The sequence below is a fragment of the Bos grunniens genome, chromosome 19 (assembly GCF_055505025.1).
Source record: "Bos grunniens cultivar Pamir isolate PY7600 chromosome 19, Bosgru_T2T1.0, whole genome shotgun sequence".
In the NCBI taxonomy this organism is placed as follows: domain Eukaryota; kingdom Metazoa; phylum Chordata; class Mammalia; order Artiodactyla; family Bovidae; genus Bos; species Bos grunniens.
In genome coordinates, this window is record NC_141183.1 from 54015545 (window position 1) to 54041663 (window position 26119).

General features: G+C 51.3%; 1 protein-coding gene across 7 annotated transcripts; it reads left to right on the forward strand.

Annotated features, from left to right (window-relative positions):
• Window positions 1-145: 145 nt before the first annotated feature.
• MTMR4 (myotubularin related protein 4) lies at window positions 146-25884 on the forward strand. Of its 7 annotated transcripts, none has more exons than XM_086360706.1 (20): window positions 968-1118; window positions 1661-1850; window positions 2278-2316; window positions 6223-6312; window positions 6663-6779; window positions 7294-7376; window positions 10144-10304; window positions 10397-10493; window positions 10696-10809; window positions 11606-11802; window positions 12043-12174; window positions 12673-12784; window positions 13285-13480; window positions 13713-13898; window positions 13981-14151; window positions 14301-14455; window positions 19865-21266; window positions 23015-23125; window positions 23319-23407; window positions 23630-25884. In XM_086360706.1, exons 3-20 carry the CDS (start codon window positions 2314-2316, stop codon window positions 23805-23807), a joined length of 3594 nt encoding a protein of 1197 aa, XP_086216832.1. In that variant the 5' UTR covers window positions 968-1118; window positions 1661-1850; window positions 2278-2313; the 3' UTR covers window positions 23808-25884. The 7 variants fall into 7 exon arrangements, with proteins under 7 accessions (XP_086216835.1, XP_086216830.1, XP_086216832.1 ...); XM_086360707.1 differs by having other exon boundaries at window positions 1661-1791; XM_086360709.1 differs by lacking the exons at window positions 968-1118; window positions 1661-1850 and adding an exon at window positions 146-325.
• The last annotated feature ends 235 nt before the right edge of the window (window positions 25885-26119 follow it).

Consider the following 26119-nt stretch of genomic DNA (forward strand, 5'->3'; position numbering starts at 1 on the left):
TGGAGTAAAAGCGCCAATGCCATTTGCAAAAGAGCAGTGAAGACATTTTGGTCCCAGGACCTGATATTAAAGCATTCAGGTCCACTCTAACTGAAGCTGTCGGTTGAGAATCTGAACCAACTGTTCTCCATTTCTGTCGGGTTGTATCTCGGGGCCAGGGCGACCTCCAGCGGCCATCCTCCGCCCTGCTGCCCGCTATGGCTCCCCTGGGCAGAGAGGAAGGGAGGCGCCAAGAGCTGGATCTTCAGGGGAGTCCGACTCCCCACACCCTTTACAGACCAGAGAGTCGCAACTAGCTCGTGGCATTCTCAGCCCCATCTCTCAGGTGAGAAAGCTTCTCAAAACGGAAAGCACCATTCATTCAGGTCACGAACAGGGCTTGCGTCGGGCTCGCCGACGCAAAGGGAGGGTTGGAGGAAGACGTCAGGGTGCGGAAAAGGAGACTCTTCACCCCCACCAGTCGAAGACCGAGACGGAGCCTCAGGCCCAGACCGTCCCCCTTCTCTCTCAGCATTCAGAATCTTTCTCTCCCTTCTGGCTTTGCGACGCACGACCGCAGCGAAACCAAGCGGAGAACTGGATAAAGCTTAGGTGCCTCCCGGGATTTCTCTGAGATGTAGCCCTAAGGCGGGCCGGTCACCGGAAGTGGATGTAAAGCCCGGGCCCCTACGAGGCTCCGCCCCCCCACTGCGCTACCGGGAGACCACGGGCCGCCCCCACTTCCGGTCCCTGGAGCCTTCGCCTGCAGCCCCCCTTTTCTGCTCTCCCATTGGCTACCGCAGGGACGCGCTGTGATTTCCCATTGGTCGCGTCTCTACCCCGGCGCCGCACCTCCTCCCTCCAGGCGCAGCCCCGTTTCCCGGAAGCCGATAGGCTAAAGGCTGGGAGGGCGTCTGCTCCACTGGACCAACGAGCGGCGCGAAGAGCGAGGGCGGTGGCTACGTAGTGGGGCAGGGCGGGACTCGGCGTGGCTATTGGCCAGGGCGGGCACGGGCCGGAGGTAGGATTGGTTGGGCCGAGGGGCGCCGCGGTGGGTCGGAGCTGCGTGGCCTCCGCGGCTGCGGGAGACGGAAGTGGCGAGAGCGCGGCCTCCGGAGGGTCGGGCGGACGCCGGCTGGGTGAGTCACCGTGCCCCGTGCACTGCCGGTCTGGGAACCGCAACCACCGCGTCTTGCCCGGCCCCTCCCCGGCCCCACCGGCTTTCGTGAGCCCCGCCTTCTGTCATTCGGGGCTCCACCTCCGAACCTTTAGGCTCCGCCCCCAAAACCTGGGCACCTGGGTTCCCCTGTCAGCCTGACCCGCCCCCCCCACCCCGTGACTAGATCCCCGAGGTCCGGACACCGTGGGCCTCCCAGGCCTGTCCTTTTCTCGCTCGCCCTCGCTTTCTCTGAGGCTGCTTGCCAGTGGGCGGTGAGGCAGCAACCCCGGACTTGCCGCCTCCATGGGAAAGGGTGGGCTGTGACCATGGAGGCGGGGAGGGCCACGGATGGAGACATATCCACACAGCCTTCTTCGGGGTACTGCTGGACTGCCCCCTGAGCTCGGATAGCAGGCATGAAGAAAACTGTCAGTGAAACCTGGGCCTGGTTACCTCAGTGGCTCCCTAGGTGGGCCAAGGAGGCCCATCCTGACATTCCTGTTGCTTGGGCCCACTTGACAGGTACTGACTCTGAGGCCTGCACTTGCCTGATTCTGTCCCTGTTGTGTGGCCTCCTCCCACTAACCTGCACCTCATTTGGAGTCAAGTGCCCTCAGAGGGACACGTCCAGCCCTGCTGCCTTCTGATCACAGGTTGTGGTCCCCTCCCTCTTGGCCTCTGCTCTGGACTCTGCCCCCAGTAAACAGGTCAGGTGGGTGCTGCTCCCAGACTCAGAGGCTGGCAGAGTGCTCTTGTGGATTCATGTTTCCACCAGGACCAGAAGTGAGCCCTGGTTGGGCATCCTCCGTCTCTACAGAGCTGGCGGTTCTTTTGCTTTCCCGCAAAGAACGGGGTTCGGAGCATTTTAATTCTCTTTCTGGGATTGGGAATCAGGACTCTTGAGTCCTGCTGCAGGACTTCGTGGCTGCCTTCATGCCCTGCAGAGTCACTTGTTGCTTTCTCCCCACGTAGGTCCCATTGCCTCTGTCTGGCATGCTGACTTGTGGAGAGGCTGGGTTCTCTGTGAGGGAGGCAGATAAGCGTTGTGGGGAACTTCGGGAGTAGTTGTGTGGCATTTGTTGATACTATGGTGATGTTAACCGTGCTCTTGACTCCTATGTTTCTCTGTCTCCTTACAGTGAGAAGCAGGCAGCCAGGACCCTCACCACGGTAGAATGGTGAGTACTCTTTCCTCAGACTGCAGTGTTTTCTGTAATCCTGGTGTCTTTTTCCATGAAGCTGCCCGCCCCTCCTGGACCTTGAGCTCCAGGCAACTCTGTTCAGCAACTAAACAGGTTCATCTGCCCTGGAGATAAATTAGGGCTTCTTAGGTTGCAAAACATCAGCTGATACACAGCACTGGGAGGGGAGGCCTCTGGAAGTCTTTTTCTGCACGTGCTCTGACATGCTTTCCCCACTGTCTCTCTTAGTTCTTCATATTGGCCCTTGTCTTGCTCCTCCTGATCCTTGGGTGAAGCGCTCTGCTTTGGTCTGAAAAGTTAGACCTCCTTTATATCAAGACCCTTGTAGTCCCTACTGAGTCCCTGAAGTACTGTGGGTGCTACATCAGGAGTGACCCCTCTAAAACTGTGGGGCTTCTCTAGCTCCAGAGTGCTGCTCTCCATTAAGCTACTATAGGCAGCCACTGACTGAAGCACCCTCAAGGTGCCCAGAATATCACTGGGGGCTGTGTGTGTGTGTTATAATGATCCCATACATTCTCCACTAACTGCCATTTTTTTCACCTCAAATACAAGGAACCGCTTAATCCCTGAGGGCTGGGAGGAGGAAGTAGTGACTTGAGAAGGGAGTGGAGAGCTGCAGGCCCGGGTTCAGACCAGGCCCTGATTCTGGCTGTATTTCTTTAGTTCTTTCATGTGTCCCCAGTGCTTAGGGACAGGTCAGAGCATTCAGGTGAAGAGAAGACTTGCTCTTTTTCCTCCATAGACATGTGGGTGTGTGGTGTGTATAGTATTGTTCTGGTCTCTTCTCAGAAAGCCTGCTGGTCCTGGCCCCCACCCACTGATAGCCCCTGTCCTTTTTCTTCTCGGTGATACCATGAAAGGAGTCAGCCTGATCTAATTTTGAATCCTGGCACCACCACTTAAATACTTTAGGTGAACTGACTTTCTCTGTAAGCCTCAAATCTCACGAAATTCTTTCAGAGTTGAATGGTTTTAGCCAGATAATGTTTGAAACATGTCTGGCTCATAGTAGATGCTTAATAAAGTGTCAGGTTTCTCCTATTCCTCCCTTCCCCCAAGACCAAAACCCAAACAAAAGCCCTGGTTTCTGAAAGCTACCAGGCACTGGGAGTGTAGGGTTTCAAACAGTTCCTCCTGTGACTCTCAGTGACATTTCAAGCGTCTTATCACTGCCCTTATTCTCTGGCCCTCTACGCAACTCCCTCCATTCCCCTACCCTTGGGTTTTGAGTTTTGTGTTTGCATAGCTTCTGTGGTTCATAGTTCCAGCTCCTCTCTTTTAGTCAAAGAAATTTCTTAGGACTTTCTTACCCAGAAGACAGAGGATGTGAAACAAGGGGAGAGGTGGAGCTGAAGGAGTAGAGCTGGGCAGGGGCCTTAGGATTAAAAACCCCCGAGAATTTCCCTTTCAGGAGTGTGCAGTGACCCAACTGTCATTAGACCTGTGTCCATTCTAAGGGGCAAAAGGGGAGTGGGATTAGTGAGGTCCGGGGATTGGAAGACACTGATGGACAGGGGAATGGTGAGTGGTGGTTTTGGAGGGAAGGGAAGGAAGCCTAGAAACTGGAAAGGGCCCGCGGTGGAGGGAGGTGAGATCCATCTTGGGACTCACAGCAGGATTTTGGGGGGACTCAAGACGGAGGAGCCTGGTAGGCTGCAGTCCATGGGGTCGCTAACAGTCGGACACGGCTGAGCGACTTCACTTTCACTTTTCACTTTCATGCATTGGAGAAGGAAATGGCAACCCACTCCAGTGTTCTTGCCTGGAGAATCCCAGGGACGGGGGAGCCTGCTGGGCTGCCGTCTATGGGGTCGCACAGAGTCAGAAACGACTGAAGCGACTTAGCAGCAGCAGCAAAGAAGGGAGGGCGTGGGGACGGACGTGTGAAAGAGGGGTGTAGGGTGGCTCACTTGGGAAGAAGGGGAATGAAAAGATGTAGGCGGCCTCGCCGTCCCCTCCCACGCCGTCTGGGGGGTGGGGGCGCAGTCGCTCAGCCCCGGTTCCTGAGAGACCCCAGAAACCCCCGAGGACGCGCTCCTAGGCCGCGGAGGGGCGGTGGGGAGGGAGGAGCCGGGGCTGTGGGCGGGGCCCGGGGCGCCCCGGCCGCGCCGCCCCGCCCCCGCCCTCCCCGAGCCGCGCGGTCGGGGCGCTCCCCTTGTCGGGTTCCCCTCCCTTCCGCGCTCGTGAGCGAGGGCGGAGCTGGGCTCGCTCCATTGTGGAGCGGAGGGGAGAGGCGCGCGGGAGCCGCGCCGAGCCCCGCCGCCCGCGCTCGCCTCCTGGCCGCCGCGGCTGCACCTGGCCGGCCCCGCAGCCGGGATGCGGCGGGCGCCCGGGACGGGCGGGCAGCGCAGCGGCTCCGGGGACATGTGCGCTGGCCCAGACCGCCCGCGACCATGAGCCTGACCGCCCGCGTCTCCTGCTCCATGCTCAGCTGCTTCGTAAGTGCCTGCTCCGCCTGCGGGGGGCGGGGGGGGGCCGGACCCCGACGCCGGCTGCACCCGCAGCCCCGCCCAGGGCCGGCCCTCGAGATTCCGAATTTCAGCCCATCCCCCTTCCCAAGGGCCCTGGCAGGGAGAGGGGATGTTACCCCTTTTCTTTACTGGACTTGCTTTCATCTTTCGGTGCCGAGAATTGCTGAAGGCCGGGGATGGGAATTCTGTGACCCATCTTGGCCCCAAAGCCGCTGCCCTTGACTGCAGAGCTTGAGGCCCCGCCCTGCGCGAGTACCTCCTCTACCTCCGCCTCTCGGTCTTGGTCCCGTCCGCCGCATCCTTGCTTGGGGGTGTGGGATATGGCCAGTAGGCCTTCTGGGATGTTCGGGGGCTGGTCGGGGAGCACAGGATGTCTGAGCTGTCTCCCTGGCCCCAGTCCCCTCCCCCTTCCACTACTCCACCCCTCACCTGACGCGCCAGTCTTTTCTCCTTGACTGTCCCCCAGACAGCCTCTCTTCTCCATCTTCCCTGCCACTCTGCCTCTGCGGGCCTCCGTACCTCTGCATCATTCCCCGCCCTCCCCTCCTCCCCCTTTGGCTTAATGCTGCTTCCCAGCTTCTCCCATCTGTCCGCTCAGATGTTCCCACCCCTCCCCTCCTCACCGTCCCCCCCCCCCCCCCACGCCCCCTTCCCCCATGACTGCCAGGCTTCCTCTCTCTGTCCTTGGGTCTCCTGGTTCCTCCCAGGCGCCTGGTCCCCTCCTCTCCCTGCCCTCCCTAGTGGCTGGGAAAGGAGTTACTTCTGCTTGCTGTGGGATTCCTCAGGAATTCCCCTCAGATCGTCAGGCAGGGCAGGTTGCTTGGCAGGTGGAGGGGGCTTATTAGCAGTGAGGGCCTAACTGGAAAGGAAGCTCCACTCCAAAACACATCCTTCTTTTGAAAGCATCCGTGAAGGCCCTCTAGAGGCATGGGCCTGAATCCCGCGCCTCCCTCCTCTTTGTCTCCTTCACCCACCAGATTGAAGCCTCAGAGGAGTGGCCTGGGCAGCCTGCATGCCCTCCTGTCTCTGTGACCAGCTTGCACACCTGGTTCCTACTCCTCAGGGCAGCACTTCCCATTTCCCACTTCTGTCTTACCTTTCTAGTTCGCCCTTTTTTTGCTTTGTTTCCTCTCCTTCGTTTGGGCAGTTTGGGTTCTACAGGAGATTCCCTCTTTAGGGAGCACAGATTCCCAGTGACTCTGTGGACCTTGCTCTTCTCTTAGGCTTAAGAGGCTTGAGTTCCCCCTCCACTTCACTCCTCACACAGCATGCCGGGCCTCTCTCCCCTCCTCTGGAGACCAGAACCTTTTTAAAGGGTGTATGTGGGGTTATTGTGGGGAGGGGAGCAGAATGAGGCCTGATGGGCCAGGTGGAGCCTGATGACTTAGGGTTGAGGCCTTCCCCACAGGGTGAGGAGGGGCCCCCCAGCCTGGAGTACATCCAAGCCAAGGATCTGTTCCCCCACAAGGAACTAGTGAAAGAGGAGGAGAATCTGCAGGTAAGGAAGAGCTGGGGGCCCGAGGTGGGTAGAGCTCCCTGCCGGGTTCAGAAAACACCCTTCCTTTCCTCCCCCCACCTCCAAATATCTCCAAGGGGATCTGTTATGGGAGCTCTGGCTTCCTGCTCCTGGGTCTCTGGAGGGAGGGGAGTCTGTCTGTTGTGGAGCCTTGGGCCCTAGGGAAGGCAAGAGCTTTTCTGTATGGCTGTTGCCTGGTGCTGTTACCATGGAGAAGACTCTTGTCCTGCCTTGGCCCGGCTTTTCCAGAGGGGGTCTTACAAATCAAGGGTTGTAGAGGGGAGTGAAGGGGTGACTCATTTCTGGACTGAGGTCCCGCTGCCCCCTGGCAGGTGCCCTTCACAGTGCTACAGGGCGAGGGAGTGGAGTTCCTGGGCCGCGCAGCTGATGCACTCATTGCCATCTCCAACTACCGGCTGCATATCAAGTTCAAGGACTCTGTCATCAACGTGAGTTCCCGTCTTATTCTCCCACACCCAAGCCACAATCCCTGTGAAATTCAGGGTGGGACTGTGTCAGTGCTCCATTTGGTAGTATCTCTAAAGAGTTGGGGTTCCCTTCTTTTTCTTCCTGTCTCCTAGCGGAAGGTCTGTCTTTGTACCTCTTTCACTCTCCTCCCCCCTTCTTCTCTCTTCCCTTGATTCTGTTGCTGGCCCTTCTAGGGACACAGTGACTTGGTTGGAAGAGTGCCACTTACCAACTGTGTGACCTTGATCAATCACTCAGCTGAGGTGCAGTTTCCTCCTTAATAATACGGTGTGCAAATACATGCCTTGAGGTTTCTGGTGATTTTTAACTGGGGTCACATATGTGGAGGACCCAGCACAGTTACCAGGCCCTTAGCAGGCCGTCTGTAAATGTCGGTTTCCTTCCTTCTGTTGCTACATCAGCCTCTGGGCAGAGGTGGGTGAGGAGTGACGTGGAGCAGGGGGATCTGAGCACCAGTCTGCCCTTCCTCTACAGGTCCCCCTCCGGATGATTGACAGCGTGGAGAGCCGGGATATGTTCCAGTTGCACATTGCCTGCAAGGACTCCAAAGTGGTGAGGTGAGAATGGCGGGCCCTCGCTCAGGTCCTCTTACCTTAATCTTGTTGAGACCGCCTGCTGCAGGGTTTCTCTGGAGCGAGAAGGGAAAAATACTGCCTCCCCTTTCCCATTTGGAACAAACAGTGAAAACCCTGTCTTAGTTGGCAGAATCAATTTTCTGACGCACAGTGTCTTGACTAAAGAAATAGGGATAATGCCCCCGGGGTTTTCATAAGGGTTAAATGAGATGACACACCCGAGAGCACCTAGGGTGTTACCTGGCACAGAGCTCTCACCTTGGGATTTTCCTGGTGGTCCAGTGGTTAAGACTCTGAGCTCTCCCTGCAGGAAGCCTGGGTTTGATCCCTGCTCTGGGAACTAGATCCCAGATGCCACAACTAAGACCCAGCATGACCAAGTAAATAAATAGTTTTTAAAAAGAAAAAAAAGCATTCACATTGTTCTTGACTCATTTATTTATCCATTTAACATGAATTTATTGAGTACTTTATGCCAGGCTGTTCTAAGTTCTAGGGATATAGCAGGGAACAAATAGACATAATTTTCTGCCCTCATAGAGCTTGTATTCCAATGGGGAGATATGAGTGGTAAATATTAAGTGAGTAAAATACATTGCCTTCCCAGGTGGCTCAGTGGTAAAGACCCCACTTGCCAAGGAGATGTGGGTTCTATCTCTGTGTCGGGAACATCCCCTGGAGAAGGAAATGGCAACCCACTCCAGTATTCTTGCCTGGGAAATGCCATGGACAGAGGAGCCTGGTGGGCTACCGTCCACGGAGTTGCAAAAGAGTTGGACACAACTTAGCGACTAAACAGCAGCAGTGGCAGAATATATTAAATGGTAGTGAAAGTCGGTCAGTTGTGTCCAACTCTTTGCAACCCCATGAACTGTACAGTCCATGGAATTCTCCAGGCCAGAATACTGGAGTGGGTAGCCTATACCTTCTCCAGGGGATCTTCCTGACCCAGGAGGTCTCCTGCATTGCAGGCAGATTCTTTACCAACTGAGCTATCAGGGAAGTAATGTAAAGGTAAAAAGTATAGCAGGGAAAGGGGATATTGAGTGTTATGGGGGTGAAGGTTGTAGCTTTAAACAAAATGATCAGAGAATGGATGCAATGAAAAGGTGACGTTTGAGACCTGAAGAAAGTGACCTGTGGGTATTTGGGAGAAGTGTGTGCCAGACAGAAGGACCAGTGTGTGCAAAGGCCCTGAGGCGGGCGGGAACCTGGCACAATGGCAAGGAGGCTAGCATGGCTGGAGTGGAGTGCACGTGGGTTAGGATGGGGATACAAGGTCAGAGAGGTTGGGAGGGTGTCAGGCTGTCATAATGATTGGCTTTTACTTGAGGGAAGTGAAAAAACCACTGGAGGGTTTTGCACAAAGGAATGACATGGTCTGATTATGGAATCACTCTGGCTGCTGTATTGAGAGGAGATGGAAGCAGGATGGGGGTGAAAGCTAGGGCAGAAGCTGGGAGACTAATTAAGAATCTGTTGCAGTTACTCCAGGTGGGAGGTCATGATGGCTGGTCCAGGTTGGTAGCAAACAAAATGGTGAGAAGTAGTCAGAATTTTGAAGGTAGAGATGACAGGGTTTGCTGACAGATTGGCTATGAGAGAAAGAGGGATGACTCCAAGGATTATTAAAAGGATAATAAGACTGATAACCTACTCTCCAGCACAGGAAACTCTAGTAAATACTCTGTAATGACCTATATGAGAATAGAAGCTAAAAAAGAGTGGATATATGTATAACTGATTCACTTTGCTATACACCTGAAACTAACAGCACTGTAAATCAATTATACTCCAATAAAAATTAACTTTTTAAGAAGAGGACGCCCCGTTTAGAGCTTGCTGTGCACTTAGGACTGTTGGCATTCAGAACAGGAATTCGCATTGCCCTTCCCTTCAGGGAGATTAAAGTCTAGTTGCAGAAGGAAGACTTAATCTGTGGGAGAGGGTCTTCCATCTACTCTCATTATAGTAGCCAGAGTGATTCTATAATCAGACCATGTCACTCTTGTGTGCAAAACCCTCCAGCTCAAGTAGGCTCTGGGAAAACTTACTGTTTAATACTCCCAGCACATTAAGAATAACAGAGGAAGGGATCTGTGGAATGGGTTAGGCTGGGAAGGCCTCAAGGAAGAGGTGGGCCTGCAGCTGTCTTCAGAGTATCTGGAGGACATGGCTAGGCTGAGAGGAGACCATTAAGTGAAGTGAAAACACCAGGAGACAGGACTTCCTCCCTGAGACAGAAGGCTTGTGCTGGGGAGTTGTGGGAGATGATACAAGGGGTAGCAGACATCCAGGGCCAGAGTTTTAAAACTTTTTTTATTTTTAAAGTCTTTGCTGATTTTTGTTACAATATTGTTTCATTTTTATGTTTTGCACTTGGGCCATGAAGCATGTGGGATCTTTGCTCTCTGACCAGGGATCGAACCCACACCTCCTACATTGGGTGGCAGGGAAGTCCCCCAGGGCCAGATTTGATAGCGTTTGGATTTGATATGAGAAACAGTCAGGCTCCACTAGAGGGGATTCTTATGTCTCAGAAACAGGAGTTCTTGGGAAGAGAATTATCACCCTATGACAGTGTCTCTGGGGTGTTGGCCAGTTTCCCTGGTCCTCCCCGGGGTCCTCAGGCCTTAGCTCCCGCTTTGCAGTCTCCTCTCCCCACACCTTCCCGGGGCTGGGTCTTTGGCCCTCCTGGCCCCTGCACACACTCTCCTCTTGCCTCACTTCATGGCTTCTTGCCTGGCAGGTGCCACTTCTCCACGTTCAAGCAGTGCCAAGAGTGGCTGTCGCGGCTAAGCCGGGCCACAGCGAGACCTGCCAAGCCCGAGGACCTCTTTGCCTTTGCCTACCATGCCTGGTGCCTGGGGCTGACTGAGGAGGACCAGCACACCCACCTGTGTCAGCCAGGTGAGGCCTGCGGCGCTCACTCCTTATCTCCTGCTCCTCCCCCCTCTTGCCCCCGGGCCCTTGATGCTGACAGGCGCGGGGCTGTGTTGCAGGCGAGCACGTACGATGTCGACAGGAGGCCGAGCTGGCGAGGATGGGCTTTGACCTGCAGAATGTCTGGAGGGTCTCGCACATCAACAGTAACTACAAGTGAGAGGGCTGGGGGGCGGGGAACCCAAACCCCATCCTGGACCCAGACCTCCTCCCTGGGTGGGTAGAGCAGGGTGGGCACAGCTCCTGGCTCCCTGAGGGCGGGGGGCTCCTGGTCCCTCTCCCCACAGAGCCATCCCCGAGGACCTTGTGATCACAGGTCTCTAATCAAGCTCCATGACCCGCTCTGGTCTTTCCGCAGGTTGTGCCCCAGTTATCCCCAGAAGCTGCTGGTTCCCGTATGGATCACAGATAAAGAGCTGGAGAACGTGGCTTCCTTCCGCTCCTGGAAGCGGATCCCTGTGGTTGTGTATAGGTGAGGCAGTGGGGACCGAGGCGTCAGTGAGACGTTCTTGGTGCAGGAGGAAAGTCAGAGGTGGAGGTCTGCGGTAGTGTGGTTAACTGGGAGCTGACACTCTTCAGGAAGTGGCTGTGGAATAATTTTATAAGAAAAGCTGCTTTAGTTGTTGTTTTCTCCTAAGGATGAGGCTTTTGGGAAATCTATTCACTTTTTTTTTTTCTTTGCTCTTTTTGAGGACGTGTGTGTGTGAAATATCGCATTAAAACGGGTTGATAAACCATGGCCTGTGAACCAAACCGGCCTATAGCCTATTATATGTTTAGCCTGTGAGCTATGAATGATTTTTACATTTTTATTTTAAAATTAAAAATTTTATTTTAAAAAAGAAAACATAAGAATACGCAACAGAGACTGGCTATGACTCCCAAAACTGAAACTTTATTGCCTGGTTCTACACCAGAAAACATTTGCGAGGCAGGTTGCAGCCAGGAGGTTTGGAGCTGTTCATGCTCTGGGCTCGGGCTTGTTCCCCTGCTAGAGGTTTCTATCTGGAGCAGGGGCTGTGTAGACGTGATGAGTCAGTGTCACCGTGGGAATACACAGCACATCTGAGAAATGTATGTGACCATGCTTTGTACACTGTAAAGCTCTCAAGAGATGTTAAGGGCTTTTGGTTCCTCTTATTGTGGGCTGGATGATCGGGTGGTCCCCGCTGGCTCTGGAGATCTCGGCTTGGCCCCCTGAGCTCTCAGCGGTAGGCCTCTGGGGGCTGTGAACACCAAGGGCATGATCGTTTGTTCTGTTTTGTCAGACACCTACGCAACGGGGCTGCCATTGCCCGCTGCAGCCAGCCCGAGATCAGCTGGTGGGGCTGGCGCAATGCTGATGACGAGTACTTGGTCACATCCATCGCTAAAGCCTGTGCCCTGGACCCAGGGCCAAGGACCAGTGGGGGCTCCCTCAGCACCGGGAGTAGTGAGGCCAGCGAGGCATGTGACACTGACTTCGGTAAGGTGTGGGTGGTGCTAGCCCCCTGGGGAGTAGGCCCCCATCTTGGCCTCCTCAGCTCCCAGGGAGACCCCAGGGCAAGAGGGAGAAGAAGCAGACAACATACAGGGCGTCTGGGTTCCTGCCTTTCGGGAGGCAGGGGTGGTGGTGTGAGGGGTCTTGTGAAAGGCAGTGGCCTGGGCAGGGTGCTCCTGGGCGCTAACTGACCCAGGGTCTTCCCCCTGCCCTGTGTGTATGCAGATTCCTCCCTGACGGCGTGTTCTGGAGTAGAGAGCAGCACGGCTGCCCCCCAGAAGCTGCTGATCCTGGATGCCCGATCGTACACGGCGGCGGTGGCCAACAGGGCCAAGGGTGGAGGTTGTGAGTGCGAAGGTATTGCTGTTACCCACGTCTGCAGCCAGCCTGGGTGCAGGGGCCTCGGGGGCAGCCTGTGCGTGGAAGCAGCCAAACAAGCCCGGCCTGGGATCAGGACCCCACTCACTTGCTGTGACTGTGCCAAAATTGCTTAATCTCTCTGAGTTTTCTTTTCCCATGTGCAAAATGGGGATGGAACATCCCTCACAAAGTTGTCGGACGATTAGAGGTTACACGTATAAAGTTCGTGGCACAGAGCAGCCGCTGTTTGTTGAGGATTTACTGTCCCTTGTCATTAGGAGTCGTACTTACGCATCATCGTCATTTGTGTTGTTGTTCCCACTGTTAGTATATGGCACTTGAGAGAGAAAAAGGTATTTAGATTCCCAGGCTACACTGAGCTCCAGCCTAGAGCGGCCTGCCCTGCCAGGGGAGCTTCACCCGCCGGGACCGCTCCTGTCCTGGAGGCCTGTTTCCAGGATGTCCTCACGCTGCGCTTTCCTTGTGTGTGTGCAGAGTACTACCCCAACTGTGAGGTCGTGTTCATGGGAATGGCCAACATCCACGCCATCCGGAACAGCTTCCAGTACCTCCGTGCTGTGTGTAGCCAGATGCCGGATCCCAGCAAGTAGGTGTGCCCAACTCCGATTCTGTCTGCCCTCGAGCTTCATCCCTTACCCAGTGCTGCTTGTGCTGGGAGGATCCGGTGGGGAGATGGGAGTTGTGACGTACCGGAAACTCCGGGGCCTGTGTGCGGTGGGCCAGTTCCAAGAACGCTTCTTCCGTTTCTCAGCCAATGCTTTGGCGCGGCTACAGGACACTGGGTTCCTTTTATTTGAATTAGTTGTCCTCCAAGAACACAGAGAACTGGGAGGCAAAGTGGCTGGAAGCACATGTGATGTTTCCCAGATCCTCTGTTGATCGGTTGGCTAGATGTCTGCCAGCCGACAGACATTCTGTCTTCCCTACCATCTCGCTAGGTGTCTCTTGGCAGGAGGGTCCTGGGCTAGACCTCTTGGCATCAGCTCTTGCAGGGGACTTTGTTACGGTGTAGGGGCCGGGGCTGGCAGAGAGACTGCTGCAGCCTCGGCCCCCTTAGTGACAGATGTGACCTCTGCCCTCGCGTAGCTGGTTGTCGGCTCTGGAGAGCACCAAGTGGCTGCAGCACCTGTCGGTGATGCTGAAGGCGGCGGTGCTCGTGGCGAACACGGTGGACCGGGAGGGCCGGCCCGTGCTGGTGCACTGCTCGGACGGCTGGGACCGCACGCCGCAGATCGTCGCGCTGGCCAAGATTCTCCTGGACCCGTATTACAGGACGCTGGAGGTATTGAGAGGGGTTGGGCGGGAAAGAGCAGGAGGAGGGGAGTTTGGGTACTGAACCCCCTGGGTCTGCCTGGGGATCTTTCCCTGGAGGACATGGGTGGCTTGGAGTCCTCTTCCAGGTTTGGGCCTGTTCTTCTCTGAAGCTGCCAGCCCCCCTGCTGTGGGCATCCCTGGCGGGGAGCACCACAGCCTTCCCAGAGAGGCCCTCTACTCGAACCCCCTCTTGGTTGCAGGGTTTCCAGGTGTTGGTAGAATCTGACTGGCTGGATTTCGGGCACAAGTTCGGAGACCGCTGCGGCCACCAGGAGAACGCAGAGGACCAGAACGAGCAGTGCCCCGTGTTCCTGCAGTGGCTCGACTCCGTCCACCAGCTGCTCAAGCAGTTTCCCTGCCTGTTTGAGTTTAACGAGGCCTTCCTGGTAAGTGGCGCACCGGAGGCGGGGGCGGGGGCGGGGGTGGGGGTGGGCGGCCTGGCCCGGTGCCAACTGTCCCGCTGTCTAGGTGAAGCTGGTGCAGCACACGTACTCCTGCCTCTACGGCACCTTCCTGGCCAACAACCCCTGTGAGCGAGAGAAGCGTAACATCTACAAGCGGACCTGCTCCGTGTGGGCCCTCCTGCGAGCCGGCAACAAGAACTTCCACAACTTCCTCTACACGCCTGGCTCAGAAATGGTGAGTCCCGACCCTTATCCCCCAGGTGCATCTCGGGGGCCTGGGGGGCACTGTCCCGAGGCAGCGGGAAGAACAAGGACCCAGAGGCTTGGGAAGGAAGGGGGACCTGAGACATCTCACAGAACCTGAGTATGGGGCTGCTTCCCTAGGTCCTGCATCCCGTGTGTCATGTCCGGGCGCTGCACCTCTGGACAGCCGTGTATCTGCCGGCGTCATCTCCGTGCACACTTGGGGAGGAGAGCATGGATCTCTACCTTTCCCCGGTGACTCAGAGCCAGGAGTTCTCCGGCCGCTCTCTGGACAGGTAAGAGGGGCTTCTCTCCCCTCTCCACTACGAAGGCATTGGCTGCTTTGTGCCTTGCCTACATGCTGTTTTCTTCCTTTTATGAAATACTTTAAAGTAACTTCTCGAGTCATTTGAAGGCAAAACTTGGCTCAGGGCTGTTGGCTAGCTTGGAGGGCACTCTGTGTGTTCTCAAGGCCCTCTCTTAAGATAAGAGTAGTTACCTTTTTTCCAAGCTGCCATCATCCTTTGTGACACACCCAGGGGAGAGGAGAACAGAACTAAAAGGAGTGTTTCAGGAAGGTTTGTGGGAATGGTCCTGATTTATATTAACTGATAGAAGAGATGCGGAGCATGCTAGCTCCCTAATAACCTTTGCTGTGTCCAGAGCTCCCAGCAGCATCTGGCTCTCAGGGAAATGAGTATCCTAAAGGGGAACGGCCTTCACATCACTCCCTCAGAATTTAAAGGGAGACATAAAAATTAAAGTTACATTCTGGCTGACTATCTGGGGGGAAGTAGAATGGAGATTGGTTGAATTATAAGAGTAATATCTTTTTTTTTAAGCCAAACAATATAAAAGTAGAAAATGACAGTCCCCCCTGCTCCTTGTCCCCCCAGTGTTCACTGTTGCCACTTTGGTGCCTCCCAGATGTTTATCTCTCCTCAGACATATCCACACTTTCATATAAAAACATTTTTTAAAATACAATGACCGTATTTTTCACATTGTTCTGAAAATTGTTTTCCCCACTGTGCATCAGGATGTCAACCATGAAAGCACATATAAAGCTGCTTTATTGTTTTTAGTGGCTGCATAAGTCGAAAAGTAGAGTGTATGGAAATTTACATAATCAATTTTCAATTGATCATTTAAGTGATTTCCATTTTTTAATCATTATAGGGGGTGTTTTACTTAACATATATTTAAAAAGTTTTTTGGTACAATATACACAATATTTGCTTCCCCCGTGGCTCAGCTAGTAAAGAACCTGCGTGCTAGTGCAGGAGATGCAAGAGACATGGGTTCAATCCCTGGGTGGGGAAGATCCCTTGGAGAAGGAAATGGCAACCCACTCCAGTATTCTTGCCTGGAAAATTCTATGGACAGAGGAGCCTGGTGGGCCACAGTCCATGGGGTCACAGAATCAGATATGATTGAGTGCATGTACACGCGCACACACACACAATATTTACCATCTACACCATTTTGTACATGGTAGTGTTACCGTATACCGTGCATTTATGCTAGTGTTTCTGCCAGATACGTGCTTAGAAATGAAAATACTGGGTTCAAAGGATATGTGCATTTCAAATTTTGATCTTTATTGGTGGAAGGTTTTTAAAATTAAAATATAACTTAACATAATTGGTTGAATATTATAAAGGAAAACAAGACCCCCAACCTCCTAAGCTATAAATTTTAGGTCTTTGGAACTGAGTCCATTGTCAAAGGCCTATAGATAGGCTTCAGGAATTCTGTGATATTCCGTGAACTATGCAGAATGGGGTACCAGTTCGTAAGTTTCCTTTTCCGGGAGAGGGGCCATAACTTTTTATCAGATTCTCAGCACATTCTGTGACCCATTTAACAACCACTGCCTTAAATCAATATCTAATTTTTCAAATCAATAAATGTTTTTTAAATACCTACAAGCTGCCTAGGACTGTACTAAGTTTTACATGCTGTACGAAAGACATAGCAGATATTGATCCTATTTAAGATACTTTTTAAAAACTGTGAGATAAGGCATAGGACAGCTGGAGGACAGTTCTAAATTAGCATCTAAGTGGATAAATAGAATGTGTCTTGTTCAAAGCCATTAGAGAAATGGGAAGTAAGAAATGGGTCATTTGTGGAGAAGGAAATGGCAACCCACTCCAGTATTCTTGCCTGGAAAAGTCCATGGACAGAGGAGCCTGGCTGGCTGCAGTCCACGGGGTTACATGACTGAGCATGTGTGCATGAGGGTGGAGGGTCATGGGTTGGTAGCAATAAACTGGTAGAACTAAAAAAAAAAAAAAAGAAATGGGTCATTTGGTGACTGTTAATGCAGAGGTTTTTGTGGACGACCAAGCAGGAACCATGGCTTTTTTTTTGGTTTAAGTTTATTTTCTTACTTATTTTCATATTTATTTATTTGCCTACATCTGGTCTTAGTTGCAGCATGTGGGATCTAGTTCCTTGACCAGGATTTGAACCCAGGGCCCCAGCATTGGCAGCACAGAGTCTTAGCCCCTGGACCACCAGGGAAGTCCTAGGAACCATGGCTTTTTAGTGTCCCTTGTACCTGGCTCAGGGCCTAGAACATAATAGGTGCTTTAGTAAATGCTTAAATGAACAAGTGAATGGAGTAAAGGGAGTTGTAAGCTTGGTAACAAGGTTAGTGGAGAGGGGTCCAAAAGAATAGGATACATAAGAGAGAATTTCTTTTAAAAAGAAGCACCACCTCTTTGGAGCTAGAGCTGGCAGGGATTGGAAAGGGGCATTTAAAAACAATATTTATTTCTTTACCTCTGGCTGGGTGTTGGGTCTTACTTTCAGCATGGAGGGGAGGTCTTGGTTGCAGCACGCAGGCTTCTCTCTGGTGGAGGCGTGGGCTCAGTAGTCGCAGCGCACAGGCCTAGTTGCCCCAAGGCATGTGCGAGCTTATCTTAGTTTCCTGAGCAGGGATCGAACCTGAGTCCCCTGCATTGGAAGGTGGATTCTGAACCACTGGACCAGCAGAGAATCCCTGGGAAGGGGTATTTTGAAGAATAGAAAGAAATAAACAGGATAGTTCCTTGAGGGCTTTTATACTGAGGAATTTATTTTGATTCAGGTGTCAGTAGTAAGTCATTGTGACCTAGTGACAAAAGGATTTTTCAAGAATTAACCAGTGAGCAGGGTAGTTGGAAGCACGGAGGCCAGCCAGGACTGTTGTAATTCAGATAAGAAGGGAAGAGAAAGAATTAAATTCAGATGTTGTTGAGAAGTCATTAGCAGTCTGTGGTGTTGACTGAATGTTGGAAGGTGGAAGTGAAGAGTTAAGAGACCAAAGTCAGGTCCCAAATCTCTGAGCTTAGAAACCAGGAGGATATTTGTATTATCTGTAGAAACTGAGGGGCTTCCCAGGTGGCTCAGTGGTAAAGAATCTGCCTGCAATGCGGGAGATGTGGGTTTGATCCCTGGGTCAGGAAGATCCTCTGGAGATGGAAATAACAACCCACTCCAGTATTTTTGCCTGGAAAATTCCATGGACAGAGGGGCCTGGCGGGTTACAGTCATGGGATCACAAAGAGTTGGACACGACTGAGCGACTGAGCACGCCTGCACGTAGACACTGTAAAGTTGAGAAGATGAGTCAGTTCGGAGAGATGGAAGAGATACATGCAGGTTGGGACTGAAATATCTTGACAACAAAGAGGAGGTGTGCTGTAGGCAGTTCAAGGTGGAGTTGGATTTCATGGATAAGGGTTTTAAAGGAAATGGTTTCTCTCACAGCTGACCTGACTCACCTTCGGTTCTACCTTCCCCTAGATCAAAAACATCCTGCTCTCTTTCCTCTTCTCCATTAAAGTCCAACACATTCTTCCATCCCCAGCTCAGATTCTGTCCTCTGTGCGTAGCTGTCCCTGACCACATTTGCTGGAAAAGTTCTCTCGTGGTTCCAAACTCCTCAGACATCGTTCTTGCTCCCCTCATTGTTAATTAGACCTTTGGTGCACACAGGACTCAGCTGTGGAGGACAGCAGGCTGTTGCTATTGTTGAGTCTGACTAAAGAGTACATTGGAATTCTTCATACTTTCTACTTCTTTTGTGTGTTTGAAAGTTTCATAATAAAAAATAAAGAAAAAAACTAAAAAGTTGCCAAGCTGAGATTCAAGCTTGGACTATGGGACTCCAGAGGCTATGATCATAATGTTGTTATTGCCTTCTTGGAATCTGTTAACCACACCGACACACAGCAATCAAAATCGATCACAGAGTAAAATCAAACACAAGAGTAATTTTATAGAAGTACTAATAATTTTAAAAAACCAAACACTTAAAAAAAATCAGCTCTATTGTAACTGTGTTTGAAGGATTTTTCAGTGTGGGCTTGGCTGAGTGAGGCCTCTGAAAAAGAAAGTCCAGCAAATTCTCCAGTTTCTTGGCAAAGTTGCCTCAGTTTTGTTGCTCTGAACACTTTATAGAACTGTATTAAAAATTAGGGTGGTCATTCTTTTTTTCTTCAACGTTTTATTTTATATTGGAGTACAGCCGATTAACACTGTTGTGACAGTTTCAGGTGGACAGCATAGGGACCCAGCCATGCATATACATGTATTCGTTCTCCTGCAAACTCCCCTCCTATGCAGGCTGAGGGCAGTCATTCTTGAAAATGTTGGTTGCCCATTTGGTGTACACGGATGTCTCTAGAACTGTATACTGGGGAAGTTTCCATGGTGACTTGGGCCTCAGAGGAGTACGCTGCCGCTAAGTGGTTGTAAAAAGCCATGCTGGTCCCTGCTGGGATGGAGGGATAATTTATAATAAGGAAGGTTATAAAAATGAGGTCATGGGTGAGGCCTTAATAAGTTTGTGGTTGGTTGCCTATACTTTGAATCCTCATAGCATCTCGGCAAGGTAATTTATCGTCATCTTATAGAGAAGAGAAACCAAATGTCTGAGAGGTTAAATAGCTCACTTGAGTCATGTATCTATAATCAGTGTCAGAACTGGTATCATCCAAGTCCAGGACCTACCAGCTTTCTGTCTTGCTGTGTGTAATAGGGGCGGTTGCATGTAAGGTTTGAGGCCGAATTGTATTCCTGGCTGGAAGGGTAGATTGGAAGGCATCAGCTTATAAGGCAGCTGAGGTTATGGGAGTGGTTGAGGATTCAAGGGAGACTGTGAGGAAAGACTGATGAAAACTGAGGACAGACCCTGGGTTGGGTTCCTGAGGAGGGGGTTCAAGTCCTCCACTTTTGCAGAGCAGACTCTTTACTTTTTTGTGGCCATGCTGAGTCTTAGCTCCCAGACCAAGGATGGAACCTACACCTCTGGCAGTGGAAGTATAGCACCTTAACCACTGCCAGGAAGCCCTAGAACAGACTTTTGCAGTGAACATTGGCTATTTATATCTTTCTTTAAAGATTGATTTATGTATTTTATTTTTTCGGCTGCAGAGGGGCTTCCTATCGCTCCAGTGGCTTGTCTTGTTGCGGAGCACAGGCTCTGGGCAAACGGCATGTGGGCTCTTCCTGGATGAGGGATTCAACCTGTGACCCATCTCGACAGGCAGATTCTTAACCACCGGACTGCCAGGGAAACTTGAACATTGGTTATTTGTAATCTTAAATGTTATTTCTTGTGAACTCTGGCTTTGATTGCTTTGGTGACCCAATTTTGTCTGTTGGAGGTAGCTCTCAGTTCCTGACCTGGAGGTGGTGTGTTGTCTTTGCAGATTACCTAAAACGAGATCTATGGATGATCTTCTTTCTGCCTGTGACACAAGCAGCCCCCTGACGCGCACATCCAGTGACCCCAACCTGAATAACCACTGTCAGGAGGCCAGAGCAGGCCTGGAGCCCTGGCATGGCAATCCCGAGGCATCGCAGACCGCCTTCGTGGAGTCTGGGGCCGGAGGTCCCCAGCAGGCTATAGGGGAGATGGCGGGTCCTCCCTCGCTGCCCAGCAGCCAGAAAGACTACTTGAGCAATAAACCTTTCAAGAGTCACAGAAACGGTTCTCCAGGTTACAAACCGCTCGGTGCCACAGTGCCCCAGGAAACGAAGAGCAGCACTTCTGAGCCTGAGACCAAAGCCCTCACAGAGACTCAGGCCCCAGCTCCAGGCCCTCCTGCCCAGGACGAGCTGGATAGGACTTCGGATGGCACAGAGGAGCCACCTGAACGCTGTCCTGAAAAAGCAGCTATCCACACACTCTCTAAAGTCGTCTCGGACAAGCGTGAAGGAACCGGTGACTTTCCTGAGTCCTCCCAGAACCCCCTCCCAGGGGCCCTCCAGCAGGCCCAGCTGGACTCTCTGCTGGGCATGCCCTCCAGACGTGCCCCAGATCATGGTCTGGGCACCCTCTGCAACCCACCGAGTGCTACCTGCCAAACTCCTCCAAACCCCAGTGCTGACGTTCCCAACCAGGACCCCCCGGGGTGTGCAGCAAGTGTCGCCCACCAGGAACCGCCTAGTTCTGTGCTAGATATGATTCACGGGGAGGAAGACACAGGCAAGAGAGGGAATCATAGGAACGGGCAGTTACTGGAGAACCCCCGCTTGGGAAAAGTGCCATTGGAATTGGCCCGAAAGCCGATTTCTCAGAGCCAGATCAGCGAGTTCTCTTTCTTAGGGTCCAACTGGGACAGCTTCCACGGGATGGTGACTTCACTCCCCAGTGGGGAGACCACCCCTCGACGGCTGCTTTCCTACGGCTGTTGTAGCAAGAGGGCGAGCAGTAAGCAGACGCGGGCACCGGGGCCCTGCTTTGGGGGCCAGTGGGCTCAGAGAGAAGGGGTGAAGTCGCCGGTCTGTTCTAGTCATTCCAATGGACACTGTACTGGTCCAGGTGGAAAAAGCAACCGGATGTGGCTGTCCGGTCACCCAAAGCAGGTCCCCAGCATGAAGCCTGTCGCCCTGAGCTGCCCTTCTCCAGTGCCTCCCCTCTACCTGGACGACGATGGACTCCCCTTTCCCACGGATGTGATCCAGCACAGGTTACGGCAGATCGAAGCAGGGTACAAGCAGGAGGTGGAGCAGCTCCGCCGACAGGTGCGTGAGCTTCAGATGAGGCTGGATATCCGCCACTGCTGCGCCCCTCCAGCGGAGCCCCCCATGGACTATGAGGACGATTTTGTAAGTACTCACGGCCTGCCCCCATCCAGCCTTTCACCCACCCCACAGCCATTCACTGGGTACTTGCTGCGTGCCACTGAGTTAGGGGGTGGGCTGTAGGATGAGAGACCTTGCTCTGCTCTCAGGGAGCTCACAGTCTATTGGGAGAGTCAAGCCCACCATTAGAAGGCTGTTCTTAAGTGACATGATGGTCGGAAGCGTCAGGTATCAGGGGTCCTAGGGGAGTCAAAGGTCAGGGAACGCTCTCCTAAGAAGATAGTGCTTGAGCCAGTGCTGAAGGATGGGTCACTTTTAGCCACACAGACAGTGAAAAAGGAACCCCATTTCCAGAAGCATGGAGGTATTCCAGGGGGTGTAGCCTGAATAAAGAGGTGTATGTGTTTGCACATGTGCATGCATGTGTGCACACTTGTGCTGGGACTGTGAGGGAGGGAGTTAGTAGTGTGGTGGGAGGTGACATTGGGAAGTGGGAAGGGATTAGAAAGCTCAGCTTGAGAGCTCGTTTTGTGTGGATTCTACCTTCAGGGCAGTAAAAGTTTTGGCTAGTGAGTCGTAGGATCAGAGTACTGCCCCAGAGGGACTTCCCTGGTGGTCCAGTGGTTAAGATTCTGAGTTCCTAGTGCAGGGGGCCTGGATTACATCCCTGGTCAGGAAACTAAGGGCATGGCTTGTCCCCCTCCAAAAAAAAAAAAGAGTGCTGAAAAGAGTACTGCCCTAGCACCAGTGTGTCAAGTGGATGAAGCAGTTGAAAACCAGGGAGGCTGGTTAGGACCTCTTGGAATAAGCCAGATGAGAGATGACGAGGCACAGCAATCCTCAGGGAGCTTCTTGGAAGAAGCTCTAGAACATTCCCAATTGCCTGCTGCATACTTCTCTGCTGGTGGGATGGTCAGGGCTAACAACTTACTTCTTACTGTTTAGAGTGATGGTTTAGAACAGGAGTCAGCGGATTTGTTTGGTAAAGGGCCAGATAGTAAATAATTTAGGCCCTGAGAGACGTATCGTCTCTTTACAGCTACTAGGCTCTTCTGTCAAAGCGCAGAAGCAGCCATAATGACCATATGTTAATGAATTGAGTGTGGCTGTCTTCCAGAGAAACCTGACTTACAGAAGCAGGCAGTGGGCCAGTTTGGCCTGTGGGCCAGAGCTTGCGAACTCCTGGTTTAGAATGTAACAGGAGAAATATTCTTTCCATACTGTGATGCAGCATGTTGGTTAAGAGCATGGGTCTGAAGCCAGAATGCTAGGTCCAAATCCCACATTTACTGCCTATCAGCTCTTAATTCTCTCTGTGGCTTAATTTCCTTATTTGTAAAAGTGGGGATAATAATAGCATACATTTATAAGATTGTCAGGAATTAAATAAGTTCCTGCATGTGATCAGAGAAGGCAATGGCACCCCACTCCAGTACTCTTGCCTGGAAAATCCCATGAGCGGCGGAGCCTGGTAGGCTGCAGTCCATGGGGTCGCTAAGAGTCAGACACGGCTGAGCGCCTTCACTTTCACTTTTCACTTTCATGCATTGGAGAAGGAAATGGCAACCCACTCCAGTACTCTTGCCTGGAGAATCCCAGGGATGGGGGAGCCTGGTTGGCTTCCATCTATGGGATTGCACAGAGTTGGACACGACTGAAGTGAGTTAGCAGCCTGCATGTGATGTACTTAGAAACGGTGCCTGACACATAGTGAACAATAAATGTTAGAGATGATGAAGGCGCTGGTGGTAATGCCTTGGCTTTTTCTTTAGACGTGTTTGAAGGAGTCAGATGGCAGTGATACAGAAGATTTTGGCTCTGATCACAGTGACGACTGCCTTTCAGAAGCAAGCTGGGAACCTGTTGATAAGAAAGAGACTGAGGTATGTCCAGGCAAATACGTGGCGGGTCCTTCTGCAACGTAGGGAGTTTTCATAATTTTCAGAGACGAGTGACATGTTCTCCCCCAGTTGACTCTCTGTAGGCAAGTAGTAGCCACCTAGACCTTGTCCTTTTCTTCCAGGATGCTTTCCTTGCTGCAGTGTTGCTGGAATTTTTCCTTTTGCCCTCTGTTAGGTGACTCGCTGGGTTCCAGACCACATGGCATCACATTGCTATAATTGTGACTGTGAATTCTGGCTGGCCAAACGCAGACACCATTGCAGGTAACGTGTTTTGTGTGATTCAGTAGGGCTTGAAAGCCATAGAGAGGGACGTAGATACGAACTAAATTGAGTTAATCTGATAACGGAGATACCTTTATAGGAACTAGTTTTGTTTTTTCCCAACTTTTCTTTTTATTTACTCATGTAAGGCCTTTTAGAGTATGATTCATTCTCAGTATGTCGGCATCTCTGATGAACTCTTCCTTCTTCATGCTTTGGCAGAAATTGTGGAAATGTATTTTGTGCTGGCTGCTGCCACCTGAAGTTGCCCATTCCTGATCAACAACTCTATGACCCAGTTCTCGTCTGTAACTCATGTTACGAACATATCCAAGTATCTCGGGCCAGGGAACTCATGAGCCAACATCTGAAGAAACCCATTGCTACAGCTTCCAGTTGAATGCCAGAGGAGAAGACCTGTCCAGTTTTAGCAGGTTTGAAGGGAGGATGTGCTTCAGGTGTAGTTTTTGAAGGTTCCTTGGTGTGGCTCATGAAATCACAGAGCTCAAAGATACAGTCTTGAGAAATCCTCCTTGGTACCATGAGACTGGAGCAGAGGAATTCCAATCTGGCGGGAGTCCTCTCCTGGTGAGACTCTCACCTTGGGAGTAATGGTCCTGATCCAGACCCAGAGTCTGGAAGCTTAATGTTGAGTTGGTGACTCCAGTTTCTTTCTCCTGGGGTCACAGGATGATGATTTCATAGATACTGCCTGGTGATGCGTGCCCTAAACAGCAATAGAAAGGCATATGTATAACCAAACTCCAAGTGATAACCAGATCCATCTCTCCTCCACCTTGAAAAAAGCGGATTATAGTATATAAGATAGGAATTCCTATCCTATTTGAAATGAACTATACCCTGTACCTCTGTGCTCTGTGTCTGTGCATGAAGGCTCAGTCTTTAGAGGCACTCCCTCTAGTTGCATTAGTTCTGTCTTTCTGTGGAGTTTGGTTTTAAAGACCGGTCCAGCTGGTGGAGGTTTTGCTGTATTTTTCACTTGGCTCATCAGCCAGCATCAGTGAACATTCAGTTTAGGGGGACAGTTTTAGGGAGTGAGACAGACCTTTTCGGGAGCAGAGAAAACTCTGCTGATGTTCAGTTCTGGCAGACATCAGTTATTTGGAGCTGTGAAGGCAGTAGTCTTTGTTACTCAGTGGCAGCTCTGGAGGTAAGCACTGTGAAGAATGAGAAGGGAAAAGCAGAAATTATCCTTGTGAAATATTTGCTGATTGTGCCCTACCCTTTGCGCCTGACTTTTCCTAGTTGTCCTGGTGCTAACACAGGAGCTACACCTTGATCCTCTCCTGGCATGAAAATAAAACAATGTTTTTTTTTTGGGGGGGGGGTCTTTGTTCCATTGCCCACTTCCCACATGTTGTCTTTCCCTTGGCTGCTGCCTCCTCTGGGTCACACTGCTTCTTATCCTGAACACTTGACATGTTGAGGGTAGAATTTTGCGTTTGGTTTTTACCTCCTAGAATATGCTGTTTGGTATGTGAGGGTTTCAGTACAAATGCTGCTGTCTATTTCTGTGCACTTAACAATGGAACCCAAACAGAAGAGAATAAAGCCTTGATACCAAAATTGGGAGAAAAAATGTGTCCATTTGGACCAAACATTGTTTTTGTTTTGTTTGTTTTCATCTTAGTATGTACCAGTGGCACTTAACCAAAAGATACAGTGATATTAGCCATGTGCAGTGGTTAGGGCAGATACAGTCTCCTTGACTTATAATGAAACCACTAGGATTTCCTTATACGTTTTCCTTGATTCATTGGTGTAGAAAAGGTAAATTACACTTAGGCTCAGCCTGTTTTAAAACGATGGTAGCTGTCTAACTGCTACTTGTTCATGTTGCTTCCTGGAAAAAAAGTTTTTCCTTTGAAAATACTTAGGATCTGCATTTAGAACAAGAACTGTTATTTGTCCTGACCTTTTCTTCAGCCCTACAGAGAAGCATCTGTGCTTTTTATACTTGCCATGGATGTAACCTAAAAAGTTTTGGTGTATCTAGGTCAGTCTAGCAGAACTTTTTTCGTTTAAATGGAGTTGAATAATGGAGAATTTGTGTCTGGGAAATTCCTGAATTCATTGAAAAAGTAACAAACTATTCCTTGTCTCCAATACGTAAAATAAGCATTTTCTCAGTCATTACAATTTACTGCCAGTTGTGAGTGGCTTTTTAATTAACTCGACTTTCATTGCACTTCGATTGGTGACATTTGAGGAGACTGTATCTGTCTACTTTGAATGGCTGTTTTGAGGGACTGTCCCATCAATGAACATACTGCATGGCCTTGGAGAGAGACTCTGGGCTCTTGGCTCAGATGTATTCATCAAATACTCCTTTCAGAGCTCTTGTGGGTGTAAGTGACATGATGTGGCCAAAAATCCAAACTGTGCAGTTGCGTTGTGACAAACATGCAATGTGCTGTAAAAACTCAATACAATTTAAATAAAATCTCTATATTAGTGCTGCTTTGTTGGGTCTTTTTCTTCATTTTTAACTTCTAAGAAAACTTAACACTCATTTTTTTCTTTTGACCCTGAGAAAGGACTGAAACATTACTCCATCTCCCAGCTATTTCCATGTTTAAAATGGCCCCCTCTTTTTTATCAGCACAGCTCCTGCTGTATTGTCATTTATTGATCAGATAGGCCGTTTTCCTTATGGATCCTATTGAATTTGGTTCCGTCTGATGTAAGCTT